This window comes from Crassostrea angulata, chromosome 8 (assembly GCF_025612915.1).
Source record: "Crassostrea angulata isolate pt1a10 chromosome 8, ASM2561291v2, whole genome shotgun sequence".
NCBI classification, from domain to species: Eukaryota; Metazoa; Mollusca; class Bivalvia; order Ostreida; family Ostreidae; genus Magallana; species Magallana angulata.
This window is the reverse complement of record NC_069118.1, coordinates 30,986,617-31,005,047: the sequence shown is the minus strand read 5'-3', so window position 1 is coordinate 31,005,047 and position 18,431 is coordinate 30,986,617. Positions and strand designations below refer to the sequence as shown.

General features: G+C 32.3%; 1 protein-coding gene across 15 annotated transcripts in view; it reads right to left on the bottom strand.

The window, feature by feature from the left end:
• The window catches only part of LOC128159560 (tyrosine-protein phosphatase non-receptor type 12-like), a 32,622-nt gene that overhangs the window by 10,131 nt on the left and 4,060 nt on the right, over positions 1-18,431 (bottom strand). For all 15 annotated transcript variants that reach the window (XM_052822680.1, XM_052822678.1, XM_052822677.1 and 12 more), the window contains exons 2-13: positions 16,707-16,815; positions 15,444-15,520; positions 13,682-13,816; positions 12,641-12,712; positions 8,588-8,805; positions 7,789-7,855; positions 6,931-7,008; positions 5,170-5,274; positions 4,541-4,583; positions 2,992-4,146; positions 2,691-2,704; positions 2,296-2,401 (exon numbers count right to left, since the gene is read on the bottom strand). In XM_052822680.1, the coding sequence (XP_052678640.1) occupies positions 2,296-2,401; positions 2,691-2,704; positions 2,992-4,146; positions 4,541-4,583; positions 5,170-5,274; positions 6,931-7,008; positions 7,789-7,855; positions 8,588-8,805; positions 12,641-12,712; positions 13,682-13,816; positions 15,444-15,520; positions 16,707-16,815 (2,179 nt within the window). The remainder of the gene's footprint in view (positions 1-2,295; positions 2,402-2,690; positions 2,705-2,991; positions 4,147-4,540; positions 4,584-5,169; positions 5,275-6,930; positions 7,009-7,788; positions 7,856-8,587; positions 8,806-12,640; positions 12,713-13,681; positions 13,817-15,443; positions 15,521-16,706; positions 16,816-18,431) is intronic.

The following is an 18,431-nucleotide window of genomic DNA, read 5'->3' as shown; positions in this document are numbered from 1 at the left end:
TTTCAATCTCTATACTTGTTTAATATTCAGAAGTTTATCATGAAAGCCATTGCAATCTTTTGGGTGTTTAAAAAAATATGTTCATACACAAAAACACATACAATGTACACATTGTATTTCATTATTTGTTTCGCACCAATTTTGTGGATTCTGTTGTTGAGAAGTATGAATAATAATAAACAATTTGTTATAATTAATTGCTCATGAAAATGTGTCTCTTTGAAACGTCCTTAAATTGATACAAAATCCACAAAAGCTGTGCTCTCAAATGTACACGAGATCAAAGATATACATATAATCTTGTTCATTATAACTGCAATACGCCATTAGTAATAAAGTGATGCATTCTATAGTTAGTAATTTATTGAAGTTCTACATTTTTCTCATCATACTTCATGAAACAAAAAATAATATACAAAAAAGCTTCAGACATCAATTAATTAATGTATTGAAGCATCAACTTTGGGTTAATAGGAAAAGATCATGCTGTAAAAAATTAAATCAAAATATATACACATATATATATATACATATAAGTGTTCACTATATACATGTACATATGATTTTGTTTTGAGAGTTACTTCTATATACTACTAGTTTGTGTGTCTCTGTATGTAGGACTATGTGTCAATACAACTTATCACAACTCTATAAATTATATAAGTAAAATTAATATGAAATAACTATGTGAGATTATATCCAGATATTCAATCAAAATAAATGTGTTCTTAATAATTTTTTAATAAATTAATTTCTCCATATTCTTTCAGAATTTGGTAAGAGAATGAGCTCAATCAATATCATTATGAAATTACGCTAGTAAATTTACTTTTGAACAGATAATTTCAGTGATATCAGTCTTAATTTTTAGAAAAAAGGTAGGCTGGTAAAGACAAGTCAAAAAAATAAATTTAAGACTTAAATTGCAAAAGAATATTTTCCTAACCAGTATGAATTATAAGTGATGTTAATATTCATGTAATATGTAAAATATTAGAAATGTTCAAAAAAATTTCAATTCAGTCAATTACTTTGCAATGGGGAATAACTCTCAAAAACTAATTATCACAAATCATATTATGTACAATAACTTGAATAATATCATAGGCAATCCTAAATGGTGATACAGGTATATTTTGTATACACTGTTCAAGCCCTCTTTATACTTGGCTGTGCATATTCAAAAAACTCACCACAAACTTTAATATTCAAATAAAACAAGGATGCATGAGCGATATTTCTAATCTATGTTTACCATCAAAGCTGCATGTTTTCAAATTGTTGAAACAGTATAAATAAAAGATATATTATGTACCATACTGTATTTATAAATGACTAACATATATTTTTCATTGGCCTTTTAATTATTGTTGTTTACCATTACAAGCTATGAAAATGGATTTAAATAATGTGTACATATGTGTATATTGATTCCATGATTAAAGTATTATTCGCAAATCAATAAATCAAACAAACTTTCATGATGGTTATTATAAATCAATTATTTTTCATAAGTTTAATCGTTTAACAAAATTATACACAGGCACAATCATTAAAAGCAATTCAATCTGATTTTTTAAAATCAAATGAACATTGTTCTGTCTGCATTTCATACATCCAATGCTTTAATATGGTTAAATTAAACCCCTACTATATTTGTTTGATTAGAAAGTGCACAAATTCATGCAACAAAATCTTTCAGACAATACAGATCTAAGGATATAATTCTGGGTTGATCCAAATGTAATGTCAGAATATAGGCTCTGTATACCTGTAATATAGCTATATAATTTATTTATATTCCTCATAGTCTTGTATCTAAAATGTTTGGAGAGGTATAGTTTTTATTACACCCTAACATAGACAAAATGCTTGTAGTGATATAATACATCTAATTACAAGTTTTATTTTGATGCCCCAAATGTTGAATTCTAGGTTGTGCTTGTTACAGTGGCTCTTCCATCAATTTGAACTTACTCATACATGATGAAACAGAGATTCTGAGACATAAATTACAATTTCAGACAATGCAGGAGAAAGAAGTCAAAAACCATGAAAATAAATTACATGGCATTATTTTTGCAACTTTATAATTTCAAATCTAGTCTGTATATGTTCAGTACTTTGAAATTTTTATATCTAAAAATCAAAAATAGAAAATTTATTTTAAGTTTTAGGCCTGATAAAAAAGTATCTGTAACATCAATTTTGGATCAACCCTTATAAGACTACTCTTGTGGTAAATATTTCTCAAATTGAGCATTACCAGCAGTCTACACCATATTTTTAACTTACCGGATTTCCTTTCTAAAGTGGTCATTCCATGAATTGTGTGGGCGGAGGGTGCATGAACAGGGGGGCTATCCTCCTTGTAACCCCTGTTAGGAATGGGAGGGACATCCTGCAATGAGAAACTAGGTCATTTCATGGCTACATATATCTTACACCATGTGGTTCATTCATCATAATAAGCCGATGATGCTGATCTTTGATATATTTAAATAAAGCTTAACTTTTTACAAGAACAATTGAAATAGTTTCAAAAAACTATACAGATTCTTAAAAAAAATGTCCAAGTAGATTCTCTAGAAGTATTTGAGAAGTAATTCAATTTCAAATATATCAATTTGGAAAAATTTTATAGACATGACGTCATTTAAATTTGATTAAAGAAATTTTATATTTCTCACCATATCTGCAACCTCTGAAATATGGAGAAGAAAATTATCAACTTTGCAATAAACAAAAAATAGCGAGTTTCAAAAATAATAAAATGAACAGATATATCCATCAAAATCTGCTTAAAGAGCCCAAAAACCTTAATTTCTTGGAATGTAGAAGATACTTTGAATTCAATATTTTAAACACATAAATTGTATTGAAAATGCAATGCAGTAGTTTTTTGTCACCTTCAAGTTTTTCATAGTGAGACAAATATTGCATATGTTGAACCTTCCCAGTAAAATTAAGAATATATAAATTATAACAGACCTGAGTATATGTCACTCCTCATCGAGGAACCAATTCTAGAATCACTGCTTCTCTTGTTAGAAAAACTTTCGCCTGGAATAACTTCATATGCATTGTCAAACTGTGCACTCATTGTCCCCCCAACACTCCTGGAAAACGTGCTATTTTTCTGCACTTCCGAATACACAGCAGGTCCGTGAGAAGAAGTTCTCTGTAGATTCTCAGGCACTGGTCTAGCCATCTCATAACAATCGACATTCTTTGCCTGAGAAGGTAGTCCATTGGAACTACGAGAAGAGTTCACGTCGGCATTTGGCTTACCCCCATCTTTATCTATGTTATTGTTCACATATGAAATCCGCGGATTGCTGCTCACCGTAATCACCGTTTTGTTTTTGGGAGCCGAGTCTCTGTTGGTTTGTCTGTAGTTCACTTGAGGTCTACTGGCGTCGGAACTTTCGAAAACTGGTCCTGATGAAGGCTGTGAAAACTGAAGCCCCTCTCTAGATGGGGTAGATTCTTGGAAGTGGTTACCTGATTTAGCTTTTGCAGAAGTTTCAAACTGAGGCCCCGACCTGGAACTAGCAGGCTGAGGGAAAGAGTTGTTAAAATTACTACTGGAAGACATTTCAAACTGTGGTCCTGACATAGAAGGAAGGGACTGCTGAAAGACAGGTCCAGATTTCTCTGAGGATAATGAGGGTCCAGGTTTTCTAGAATTTTCAAAGACAGGACCAGATCCTGCCGATTTATGAGGATCTTCAGGCTTCTTAGCAGGCAGAGCAGGTTTTTCTCTCTTCGGGAGCTGAGGGCTAGACTGTTGGTTGTGAAACACCAGCTGATCCGATTTGTTCATGTTTTCATACTTCCCGTCATCACAGATATTTTCATAACCCGCTGGCTTTCCTCCATGGCTGGATTCCGGTTCGAAGGCGGGTTTGGGTTTAATTTCGGGTTTCCTCTTTGAGCCCCTCTTTGGAGCGGCTTCTGCTACTTTTTTCAGATCCTCCAAAGCTTCCTCAAAAGCCTGAGGGGTGGAGTACATGTCAACTGTTTGTAAGGCATCCCTTTCCAAAATGGAGACCATTGCCGAGACTGATGGTCTTTTGGTATCATCTTTTCCTTTGCCAGCTGAATTGTTTATACCAACTGTTTCATATGGATCTACTTCTTTATCTGAAGCACAAATTCATTCAACCATAAATTGTTTCATCCACACATGACTGATATTTATATGTATTTTATCGATATCAATTCAATAATACACATCATTTATTCAATAAGTAGAAAAATTCATATAGCTTTTTCATGTATCACTGACTAATATTAAGCATTCTGACTTTAAAGAGTACTAGACTAGTATACAGTATATTCAAAGGGATAAAGAAAATAAAACTATAATCTCAAAAACTTAGGCAGCAATAAGTCTATTCAAATCTCTAAAATGCTTTCATGAAGGTCATGTTATAAACTGCATACAGATAACAATGGTGAATTCAATGCCTTTTTCATCTCTTAATTAATTGAATCATGGAAAACTTGGCATTTTGGGGCCATCAAAAATACTTACTAGGGTCTGTGTGGCCATCCAGTTCCACATTATAATACCCCTCCTGAAAATATATTGGGCAAACATATAGATCAATATGTACATTTCCAAGATACTGTGGAATTGTTTTTTATTCATGGGGGTCAATAGTCGTGGACAGCCAAAATGTTCCTGGTACAGTGGTTCATGGGGCGTATTTTCATTAGTAGCAAGTTCTGGATAATTTTTATAAATATCAAACAAAAGCTTGCATATGTATGTATGTTCGAGGGGATATAAATTTATGGGAAAAGGATACCCATGCAAATCACATATATTAGTCCTCTACAAATAACAATTCCACAGTGCATTATCTATCATGTCATATCAGAAAAAGACCATTTTTGTACAAATCACACTCACAAAAGCACAAAAATAATCGTATGTCAAATCATAAGTCTATATTCTATTACATGGTATAATGAAACAAAAGTACCCTTAAAAATGCCACTTAAAGTATAGTATTATAAAAACATATTCTTAAGTATATAACATTATATCAAATAGTGATGAATATTATATAGTACGACACAAGATTGAAACGCATGACACAAAATTGTATCATAAGATATTGATTTATATGATATCAATAATTACAATATTGCCCTTACATCTCTCTGTACTGGCTCAAAGTTGGCGTAAATATTGCCTTCCAATGCCTCCACGTGCTGCTGAAATAACTCCCTCACACACCGATGGGCCATCTCAAACTGATCCTGAAAATAACACAACATAATATATGACATACCCCATACATTTAGGGAAAAAAGGATTATAGGCAGTCAGCATAGTCAGAGTATGTGTCAATGTACATGTATTTAGTGCTGAAACTTCTGGGCAATAAAGAAGTGAATGTAAATATACAAATGCATTATCTATTAATGATTGATACCTGTATTACTGGAGTTTACATCATACCTGTACTGGTTATTACATGTACATACATGTAATTAGTACAGGTACTTGTAAATTACCTGCATATACAATGTACTAACATGTACTTATTAATATGATATTATAAAAAATTAATATTAATGTTGATTTTCTTATGATTATGCGATGAAATCTGGATCACAGACAGAGTTTACAGTAAAACATGAACTCTTGATCATACCTGCTACAGCATATACATGTACTAACCACTTCATTTATATAATAATATTCACATGTTTTAGTCAATGTACTACTTAAACCTGTACTTATTAGAGCCTGGATACTGACAGTTAGTACATGCTTGTACAATATAGTATCTAGTATGCACTTTTAAAAATGTTCTCGAACTTGTACCTTTATGACAATATAGTACACTTAATCTTGATCATACAGTCAGTACATTAATGAATGTATAGACTATATGTGTACTAGTCTTATATTTACATCTACTAAGTATGATTCCCTCTATTTCTTATGGAGACTTATAGTTAATTTATAGCTCTATAGAAACCTCGAGAATGAAATCTACACGCCCCGTTTAACAATTGGTCGAAACCTACAGCAATCAAATAAAAAACACAGACTGCACGAAATAGTCATGGTGAGGTCAGACTCAAATTCCAATAGGAGACAATTTGGCTGTTTCTTTTAGAAAATTTAATGATGTACATTTACAGTAATGCAGTTAATTTAACTTACTTTTAACAATCAATTTGTTTTAAAATCTAAAAGAAAGCTTGTAATATAAACAATGAAAAACTTTCTTTCATATCGATGATTCATTCAGGATGGGAGGGTGGATCGCAGAAAAGAATTTCACAACCAGCTAACGCGGGTTATGTATTTTTTCTGCAAGGTCACCACCTTCATATCCTGTATGAATCATCAAAGAAAGCATTTTATTATTGTTTTAATACAATAAATGTACAATGTAACTATATCTTCTTATAAGAACCTTTAAAAGAACAAAACCATCATTACTGTAAATTTTTAACGGGTTGAAAGATTAAATATATTTTTTTCATTCATCAGGGTTTAAATTTTGACATCACAATGATTATCGCACAAGCTTATGCTGTTACGGTTGCATTTTCATAAGCATAAATATACAGTTTTGATCATAACTCTGAACAATTTGACTTTCGTAAAGGTAAATTTCGTATTATAATAAGCTGCATTGTTTAAAAGTCCACCATGATATGAACTTGGTAGCCACATGATCATACATTATCTATTCAGAAGGCCTTTGAGCATCACAGGATTTGATCATGTGACCAAACAAGTTTATATCCCAGTGAACCTTTTAACATAAATGTAGCTTTTTTTTTACCAATGTAGTTACTGGGGTCTGAATCATAATATAGTCCATGTACATTGTGTAGGTATTATAAAAAAAATGTACTAAGTGTAGTACATGGTCTAATGACCCCTGTACTTACCGGAGTCTGAATCATTGACTGTCGCTGCTCCCTCATAGATTTCACAATCTCAAACAAATCAAAGTCACAGTCCAGTTTCTACAACAGAAGTGAATAACATGTACATCAAATTAGTGTGTTAGGTTTTGGTTGTAACAAACACACAAATTTTATGAAAAGTTAAAAACTATAAGTATACATAGATTGCTTGTACATCATATTAATGTATCTTATATAAACTCCGTCAATTACATGAGCCTATCTAGGGTTGGGGTGGGATGGGGGTGTCACCTCCGCCCCACCCCCAGGGAAAAAACTTCAAAGAAAGGATACTAAACCTTGTTAAATCATTTCCTACAGTAACTTAAGGTACCTCACTACATCTACTTTTATACTTTTTGAGACACTACGTCACAAGATGGCGATTAAAATGGTTTGTTAAACTGTTTATGTCATTCGAATGAGTTGTATATCATCGTAGCTCAGTGGCTAAAGTATTGGGCTTCTGAACAGCAGATCATGAATTCAAATCCGCCTTGAGCTTTTGTTCATGTAAACTGAATTAAATTTTTGAAAATGTAATTTTTCATCCAAAATTGCACATTTTTTGCCTTTTAGACTTAAATACTTCTTATCCATTATGATACCTATCATAATCAAGTAATATTCTGCTGATTTGAGAAAATATTCCATGGTGTAGTGAGCCACCTTAATGTTATCTGAAAATCATAAAGCTAGCTAAGGAAAGGTTAAAGGTCAAAGTAAGGGTAGGAGCAATCTCTCGAGCAAAAATTTAAGTGGGTATCAAAGGAAAACGAAGAAAACATGTACATCTTTTTCCCACAATGGAGAGCAACAAATAACAGAGAACAGACTTACTCCACATTTGAGCACATCCCAAGCATAGTCCACAGCACATATAGTCCCTGTCCTACCACACCCAGCACTGTCAAAGCAGCGAAAATTATCAATTATTATATTATAGCCAACAGTTTTATACAAGTACAATCACTGTCACAGTGGTATAATGTAAAAACTCATAAACTTTCGGAAGTTAAAGTTGGTAGATAAACCACAATAATGATCTAACCTCTTGAGTGATAAACAAATTAAACCTTAAAGTGTTGAATTATACTTATAAAATTATACTCTTAAAAGTGTAACAAATCATTTCTCTGAAAATCATTCCCTCTCCATAAATGCATTATCTACTCTGAATTCCTGTTATCAATCAAATATTAGTGATTTAGAAATTTTAATGCATTTAAATGAAATTTCAAACTTTTATAATTCTAGAATGTTTACTTCCTAACATTTCTGCAAACTTAAATAATACATAATTCAAACTTCAAATTAAAATACTATAAATTAAAAGTCTAAAATTCAATTTTTCAGTACATCTACTGCAATTCTTATCAATTTTTTTAGCTCTCGGCTCACATTAGGTCTCTGCAGTAAATGTCTTAATTTTGCACTTTAAACCAGGTAAATACAGGTAATTGAATTAATTTAATTTAAGTGAGAGACAGAACAAAAGAGTATTTCATCATCACATCATGCCCTTCACCTTGATTTAAAAAAGATGCTTTAAACATTTGATTAAGAGTGTACACAGACAATTAATCTTCTAAATTCAAGCAAGAGATGTGTTAACATATCTCCACATTTTTCACAGCACCTGCAATGGACTATAACTGGGGCAAAGCTTTTTTCGCGAGCCTTGATTTCCCTCATCTTGGCTATCATTGTGAGGATGACGTCGATATCGTCGGGGATTCCGTGGTCCGGCCAGCCGGTGTACTGGAACTGGGTCACTATCCGACGTTCGTTTTCGCCGTCACGCTTCACTTCAAAAGTTCTCTCAACACAGTCGTCTGCAAACCAGTTTTCTTCTTGCTGAAATTATATATTTTATTTAAAAATACATCACATCAGTTTACAGAAATGAGTTGGCATAAAGGTAGAGATTTTATATTCAAAGATTGTGATTTTGCAATACTGCAAAGAGCAGATTTAATGGTCATTTTTAAGGAATTTCAAAAGCTTTTTTGACTAGAACGAAACAAGTTTGCCTAAAAAAAATCCCTTACAATTAGTTTATCAATTAGGCCAACAAACACAAGATTTTTTTTTATAGTCCTTATCATAAAGGCTTCAACTTTAAACATTTTCTGTGTAGAAGCATCATTATAATTATGATAAAAAGTCAAATTCCTACGCATTGAATGTCTATGTCTATCATGGCAGGTAACTTTCAAAATCAAAATAGCTTACATGTTTAATTTCTTATTTACAATAAAAAGATTTTGAAATTGTGTTGCTTGAATAAAAAAAAAAATCAAACATGAAGTTTTAGGAAAGTTGTGCCATGTATGAAATTACTTATATATATCATGTATATCATTAATATCAATGCAAACACAAAATACAGTCAAACTTTGTTATCTCGATCTTGATGGGACTGTTTAAAAACTTTGAGATTAAAAAACTTTGAGATATTAAAAAATAGGTAGTTGGAACTTTAAATTAACTTTGACATATCCATTGTATTCAAAATATCAATATTCGATATATCGAAGTTGAACTGTATAAATATATCCTCTTTGAAACTTTGTCCTTGCATGGTGTTTTTTAAATTTGTTGTGTAGTTTGGCACAAGCAAAACTTGGAATATCTGACAAAAACAGATGATAATTTATGTGTTGCATAGATACTTGCAACAATTATAAATCATGATGGTCTGATATTATCTCAACCAAAATCACACTGTGACACTTTCTATTTTTCTGTGACATTGATAATGCTGCATGCATGTCCAAATAACCTTACAAATAAACAGACAGCTGTTGTCCTTTTAAGTGCAGGAAACTGTGTTTATCCATTAAACATAGAGATAAACAGCTGTTCCAATTACATTGATACAACGACGCTTTCAGAGAAAAAAAAAATTGAAAGAAAAACATTCAAACTACAAACTCTTTGAATCTATCAAATTAAAAGACTGCAAGAAATCAATTTAATAAAAGGAAACCCATATATACAATTGGAACCACATGGTGTTGTAGCATAAAAAAAAAAATCTGGAATTTTAGAAGGCATTGACTACCATAACAAAAGTCCTGAATTATAGTGATTCATTTGAATCCTTTAATGTAGCTTTTGATGTACAGTCAGCTCACGCATCTTTTACCACATACACCATAGCATATAGCATAACATTCAATGCTCATAGCATAGCATTGGAATCTCACACCATAGCATTTGAATTGCACATCATAGCATACGTACAACCTCATAGATTCTAATTCATCATAACATACCATAGCATATAGCATACAAAATCATTTTAAATGCTTTCATTTTAGAGAAAAAATGTTTACATTGCAGATTAGCGGTACACTTTGACTTATCATTTCGCTTCGAAATGTTTGGAACTCTTTTGAGTACGGAGGTGATTTTGTTTTAATTAAATCTTTGTAATGAGCTTACCATAGCATAGCAAACCATTTAATTAGCCCTTTATTTCAATTTCTCATACCATAGCATGCAAATCTCATAGTTTTGCATTAAAACAACATAGCATATCATTAAAATTGCATACCATAGCATAGCATAAAACTGTAAAAGATATGCATGAAATGACTGTATATAAAGCTGCAATAGTGTAGCCATCTCAGATTTTTTATATCTGAGTGATGTTAAGGTGGAATAACACATCGTCATAAAATGGCTGACCTCTGTTCGAAACGACATTTTGTTTTATAAAAGGGATTTTATCGACGGCAAGATATAACATACTTCATAGCCGAGTGGATAAAGTGTCGGACTTGTGATCCGTACATACCGAGTTCGAATCTCGCCTGGGCTTTTGTTGTTGCTTACTGAATTGATTTTTTTAGATATTCATTTTTTATCCCCAATTTGCAAAATTTTCGCTTATTTGACAAATTACCGGTATAGTTTATTTATCATTTAATCTTTCATAAACAAATAATTTAGTTAATTTGAGTGACTTTTTCCAGGTGTGTTATACCACCTTAACTGGAGAAGCTCTCCCAAATATATAATTCAAGAGAGAGCTACATTATTGCAGCTACTTTAGATGAAGATCAATCTTATAAAATCATTCTTTCCTAAGGAAGTAAATCTTGAAGTTGAAGTGGATATTCATAATTTCCGTCCAATTTTTTTTCACTCTTAATATTTCAATCTTGATATAAGGTCAAATGGATAAACATGGTTAATATACAGTCAGAACTACTACATATAAAAGCCTGCATGCATATTGAACTTAATACACTTAATCTTTCATTAAAGCAGTCTCCAATTCAGCTGCAGGTCTGTAGCTCCCTGTTTTGAAAAAATTTGGATGGACGACCTTATAAGCTGGCACAGACAAATTTTTTTCAGACCGGGAGCTACCAACCTACAGTTATTTCCAATTGGGCTAAGCTATTCCTATTTGAAAGGCAAAACATGTTATAGCATTGTATGCAAAGTCTACAGCTCCACATGTACTCAAAATTCCCAAGTATCAATGCAAATAAGTGTGGCTGTGGCATATTGACTCTAATTTTGATTTAAGTGTATGATCCAAAGGCAATGAAGAGGCTGTATCACGCATTTTTAGAGGAATTTAAGCTGTGGCATATTGACTCTAGTGTATGATCCAAAGGCAATGAAGAAGCTGTATCACGCATTTTTAGAGGAATTTAAACTTTAAAATTAGTAGCATTTTTAGGTAACTTACTGACTAATTAAATGCCAGCAATTACTTAATTTATATCCACATTTAAATATAGTTATCCTTTGATTTGAAAATTTTCATAAAATCAATTAAGTTATTAATTATGAGTATTCAAAATATACGAGGAAATGCGGACTTGGATCGATCGGACCTTTGATGAGTGCGCAATTCCTCTCATGATACCAAAGGCATTTAATCTCCATCATTAAGTTTTATCTGCTATAGAGTAATTAATATACATGTAGGACCCTGCACATTTTGATTGAAAGACTGTAATTATATTCCTCATTTTATGCAAAGACTTTTGAACGCAATTCTTCCGTTTGGTATCAAATTAGAAGAATATATACCATATAACCATGGGCACCAAATTTTGTTGTAATAATCATCATAATCATATACTGTGGTTTCATTAATATTCAAGGGTATCAATTTTCGTGGATAAAGTGAAAATCACAGTTTCAAGGATATGTAAATTCGTGGCCAATGACCCCATTAATACAAAATGTTAATAGAAATTGCATTTCAATGAACATTTAATTTCATGGATCAACTTAAAAATGAAATCCACGAAAATTGGTATTCAACAAATATTGATGAAACCACAGTAGTTCAAAATTAATCATAAATGTCATAAAAATAAAAGTCACAATCAAACATCTTCAAGAAATAGTTCTCATTGATTTTTACGTGAATGATAATGTGTTTAAGGAGACTAATGGGTGGTCAATGTAACCATCAAATCTTCCTCTAATCTTCCTTGAATTTGGACATAATATGATAATTTTGGCCTTAAACTAAAATTTAGTTACTAAATAAAAAATCAAAATTTTTTTATAAGCTTTGAAATTTGAGCATTGTCCTACATCTTTATACGCAGCTCTTTTTCAAAAAAGGTAATTATAAGCCTAAAAAATGGCCACGACCATCCAGTTCTCTTATAAGAAATTAGAAATTTACAGACTTTACAAAATGGCAGCTTACTAAGTGCACATGTATGTTTCCGTATTCTTCATCTTCACTTGAAGTCGAGGGCCAATAGCGAGCACACTTTTTCTGCAAAAGGAAAAAATCCATCTTTATAGATGCATACTTGATAAACATCAATGTGACCAAATCAGGAATGAAGATCATTCTAAAAATGTTGTCACTTAAAATGCTTTTAAGAAATGGAGAGAGCCCAATTTAAAACTGGAGTTCAATAAGGATGTTATTTTTATCATCAAAAGAGATATGTGCATAAAATGGAAATGAGAGCAAAAAAGTCGACTAAAGAAGAAACTAGTGGTTGAATTGAAATGAACATTATATATCTCTTCAGTTCTTAATACAAGTAGAATACACTTAACAGACACAACTCAAGTGTCTTATGTACATGTAAGCACTTGCTGCAATTTTGTTTTTATTTATTGAAAGAGGGAGATGAATGAATGAAAACAAAATAATCTAGGTAATACAGACACTGTGCATGTATACTGTATTTAGTACTTGATTACCATACTCATGATTTGTCTGACGCCAATTTAGTATCTTAGATAGAGCATATGCCTTGATCTTGTACAGGTCTGATCAAATTCCGCCTAAACCTAATGTCTCGCCTGAAGAACCCCCCCCCTCCCCCCCCCCCCAACTTATGAAGTTTAAAAATTGTACAAAAAGAGTGATATGGTTTAATTGATTGCATGTCTGTAAATATCCCTTTCTGTAATTCTTCGTTGGAAACATCAGGACATACTGATGATAAGACTTAGTTATTGCCCAATATCAAGAAATCTTCTGCCACTCGTTTCATTTCATCTGAAAAACTCATCATCAGTTTTCATTTTCTTTTTAAGTTAAATTAAATTGGTACCAATTTTACATTTTAGGCTTATGGTTGGTCATAGACTTGCTAGGTTTGAAAACCAAGAACCTTTTCTTTTCCACAAGATATCACAAGTAACAAACTACTTAGACTCTTAATTACCAGCTAAGCTATTTGTTTTCTTTTTATTCAAATTTGACCTTGACATATTAACTCCTCACCTTGCCAACTTCGACCTCTTTACAGGCCATGAGTATGACCCTCACATCCTGCTCCCAGGTCATCCTCCAGAATTCGTTCAGGGTGGTGGGTAGGGGGCCCTGGGAGGCAATGTATGCATCATTGTTGTGTACATTCTACAAAACAAGAGGGTCAGAAAATACCTAGTAATTCATTTACATAAAATGGCAGAAAATGTGGGATATAAGATCTGTCAGGCGAATGCATTGCAGATTCTAAAAATGACTATTTTGATATTCAAACCAATGGAAAGCCATAATTTGGCAAAATCATTATGTCTCTAAATTTAAAATCTGCATGCATACACTTAAAGTGAATTTACACTAGTTATGTGGTAGGCTTCAAACTGTGTAATATTATACCCCCGTGTATACTGTAAAAATTTAAAACTTTAGAGTGGTGAATCATGCATCCACTTTTTTGATACCCACATGTAATATGTTCGACTAAAGAACAAGCGTACTTAACTATCAGTGTATATATCACCACTTTTACACTATACCATCTTCACATTATCAAGGTTCATTAGTAAATTACAATGATCCTTGCAACATCATTTGTGTAAAGATTTGCATTCACAAAACCTTGACTCAATTAAGGTTATAGGCACAAACAGAAAAGGCGTTATAAATTAAAGCCAGACTGCATATGGTACGACATTTTTTTTATTTTTGCTATTAAAAGCCTCTCCTATTTTATATTTTCTTCCTGCAATAAACAAGAAGCATATGTTGTACTTAAAATTAGAGTGGACTTCATGACTTGAAATAAAATTGATTTTAAATGAATGATGCAATAGCTACAATATTATCGAACAAGTACTTGTAATGTGCTTGAAACTGCATGGAGACCAAAGGTCTTGAAATACATAGATTTTTAACAATGTTCTATGCAATTCCATGAATAATTTGAACAGATGTTTTATTTTAAGGGTCCTATTTTCATACTTGCAGCTGTCTCGTGTAAACCCAGGGTTGTCTCTAAGACCCGGGGGGCGGGGAATTCCTCTGCCTATAATGCCTTACTTACCCGGCTATTATTGCATTTCAAACACAATCTAGCTATAAGCTAGACCCCCAGACCCCCTTCTACTTGTTTATTTCTTCCTTCTACTTCTATTTTTGGAGACAAATCTGTAAACCTATCTAAACTGGAGCACCCTTGCTTCAATTAAATCCATGCAGGGTTAATTTGTCTTTTAGACCCAGGGGGCAGGAAATTCCCCCACCTAAAATGACATAATTACCAGGTTATGATTGCATTTCAAACACAATCTATCTATATATTATATTAAAGGTACATGTAGGCCCCCAGACCCCCTTCTGTGTTTTTATTTTTTCCTTCTACTTCAAATTTAGAGATAACTGTGTAAATCTAGTGTGATCAACACATTATAACCATGTAATGAAAATCAAAATTTTGGGGGGAGTCTGATTCATCTTGAAATTTCTTTTTTCTTTCAAAATTCAGGCAAGGAATTTCAAAAGTTTCCATGCAGGAACACAGTCACTTATAATGGTAAATAATTTAACTTGGTTGTAACGCGGCATTTTATTGAATGGAAAAATTTAGTTAAATTTGTATAACCTGCTTTGCATGTCACAAGACATGTCACAATGCGCTAATGTCAAAAACGTACTAATCCGCTTGACGTTATGTTTGAATTTTGAAAAGGTTAATATCATTATTAAAAGTACAACGCACTCAATTGACTTTCAAAGCTTTGGTAACAGTTTTACTAACCAGGATGTAGCTGGCATTGATGTAGTCTGACCCTTCTTCTCCTTCCACTTCATTCAGGACCACTCGACTGTCATCAACTAAAATTATTAAATGCACAACCAAATCTTCATTCATTACTTCAACATCATGGCAAACTGACTGCATGACCAAATCGTTCATAATTCAACATCATGGCATAAGCTGAATACATGAACAAATCTTCACTACCGGACAGTATCCATAATTAAATATTATGGCATGCTGAATGTACAGTGGAGCCTCAATTATCCGGACGCTTTCGTTACCAAGTCCAATCGTCCGGATAGGTGAAGCATCCGGATATCTGAAATGTGTCGATTGTTGTCTTGAATGATAATGTATTTGTATACAATGGCTCCCAGTGTTGATACTAGGTTTTTTGCCTTTCATACCATATAGCAACACATGCTAGAGTTGTCTGTTGATATGAACGTTTTTAGATATAAAGAACTCTGCTTTATTTTATTATTTTGTCATGAAATATTAACCTGACAATAATGATAACCGAATCTAGATAAATTCTTTGTGTCTAAGTGTGATATGTGTGTGATACACTGTTGTTCGCAATTTTCCAATTTTTGAAAGTGATTTGGGAAGTCAGTGTGTTTATACAAGCTACTCATGAGGGTCTAGCATGTAAAAAAGGTGTGAAACTTAATTGACAGGGGTATAATCTTTTGTACTGAGTAGGGTATCATCAATTTTTACAGTCCAGTTAAATGAAGCAAGATTAGTAGTAAATCAGTGTTTTGTGGTAAAAACAGACCGTCCGGATCCGGAACGCGGAATTCTGGATAAATGAGACAAAATAACGTATAAAAAATCTGGTTCAAAATAAAATCGTCCGTAAACTGAAGCGTCCGGTTATCTGGCATCCGGATATCTGAGGCCCCACTGTATATATGAAAAAGCTGGGTTTTTTTGGTGGTGATGAAAAACTCTTAAATTTGTTTGCAAAGATACAAGGGTTATACAGATATATTCATTTTGAAACTTTGAAAATACAAAAAGAGCCTCAGGTGCTACTGCGTGAGCAATCCTAAGCTTATTAAATACATAATACTGATTTTTTGCTTCAAATTGGCCTTGTTGTAATTGAAATTAAATATTTAACTAAGTAAAAAATAAGCCCATGAACCTTGTGAACTGATGAGGCAGCCACTAAACTGATCATACTTTATAATCATTATGAATGTATACATGCATGGTGGTATATATGCATTATACATTTATGATTTCACTCACACGGAACGATGTCCCTGTAGCGATTCTTTTTAGTGTTGTATGGCTGTTTGCCCCAATTCGCAGGAAAAGTGTCATTTTCTTTGTGATGAGCGGCAATTTCTCTCAGTTCCTGTCAAAGGAAACATCCCATCAAATCATCCATTCACAGCTTTTTATCTCTTTTAAACCACATCTAATGTTTATCTATATACATACATGCATATATATAGGGTAGTACCTGTATCATTAAGTTTACTAATACATGTACTTAATAACTTATACATAATATACAGTGTAGCATCAGTCATATTCAGATATAATGTATACCATGACTGTTGAATACTTTATACATTGTTATACATGAGGCAATGTCTAATATTATATTATTTACGTTCTACTTGCAGTATTACTAAAGTATATACAATATCCCAATTGATATGGAATGAAAACTCTAAATACCAATTTTTTGCTCATTTCAATGCTATTTTACATATAAAGCACCTCTCCCATCTTTGGCTTCTTCTAATTAAACTAGTCGCATATACCGGTATGTTAACAACTTTGATTTTTTCTTTTTAAACTTTGTCTTTGTTACACAGTTTTAAAAATCGGTGACTTAATTGATTTAATTATTTGGCTCTGCCTTACCAATCAGGACATAACGTCAGCACTTGCTGTTTGAAGAATGCATGTGCATGCATGCATGGTGCCTATGCTTTTAGGATAACTTAGAGCAATACTGTCTGAGAGCAGAGGATTGGAAAACATTAAATTCCATAAGAAATCGTTTATTATCAAAAAGTTGTTTTATATGCAGCACAGCTAATTTTAGATTCATAACAGGAAACTTATTTCTCTCCATGATACCAAAAAAAAAATCATAGGAAACAATTAAATTCAGTGATGTAATGACAAACAGTTACATAACAACTACATAACTTTAAAAATGTAATATTAAATTCAAGGCTTATTTTAGTGTTGTGAATTATATATATATATATATATATATCCGGTACATACACTCTCTCAATATAATATGGCTTATGCAAAATGAAACCTGCATGCAATTGTCTATCTAATTTTATGATCACTAGCTGACAATATATGAATAGTGCCTGTTTGGAGGTTGACAAAGGTTTTCGAGGGGTGTCAATTTCAACTGTTATCCTCCCAAACAGGCACTATTTATTTTGTTATACTGAATGTCTTAATTTTTAAGAAAATTTTACTGCTTTTGTATAGGAATAACGTGAATTCTACAGCGAACCGTACGTGCATAATTTTCGCGCATGTAACATTTTTTAATGTTACCCATTGCTAAGTGCGTTGCTAACGCTGAGGGTAATAGAAAGGATTATGAACTGCGTCTTAACCAATCAGATTTCAGTATTTAACATGAAAGTATAACAAATAAAAATGCCACCCAAAAAATTAAAGGAATCTTTTTTTTAAGAGACAGAACAAAAAAATTGAAAAAAATTAACAAAAGATTTTGGAAAATTGATCAACTAGCTTATAGCTGCAGTCAGTATAAAAAAAAGGGCTGTGAGTCAGTATATTATAAATTGGATTTTTACAACATTAAGTGCATCGATCCCTCATAGTAATTGGTTGCTTCCCTATTTTTATAAAGCACTAGTATATAGCTGATAAAAGTTTTTCACAGCTTCATACATTAAAACAGTAATGGATTCATGCATATTACCAAACTTTATATTTCTCTAAAATATTTTCATTGTAAATCAA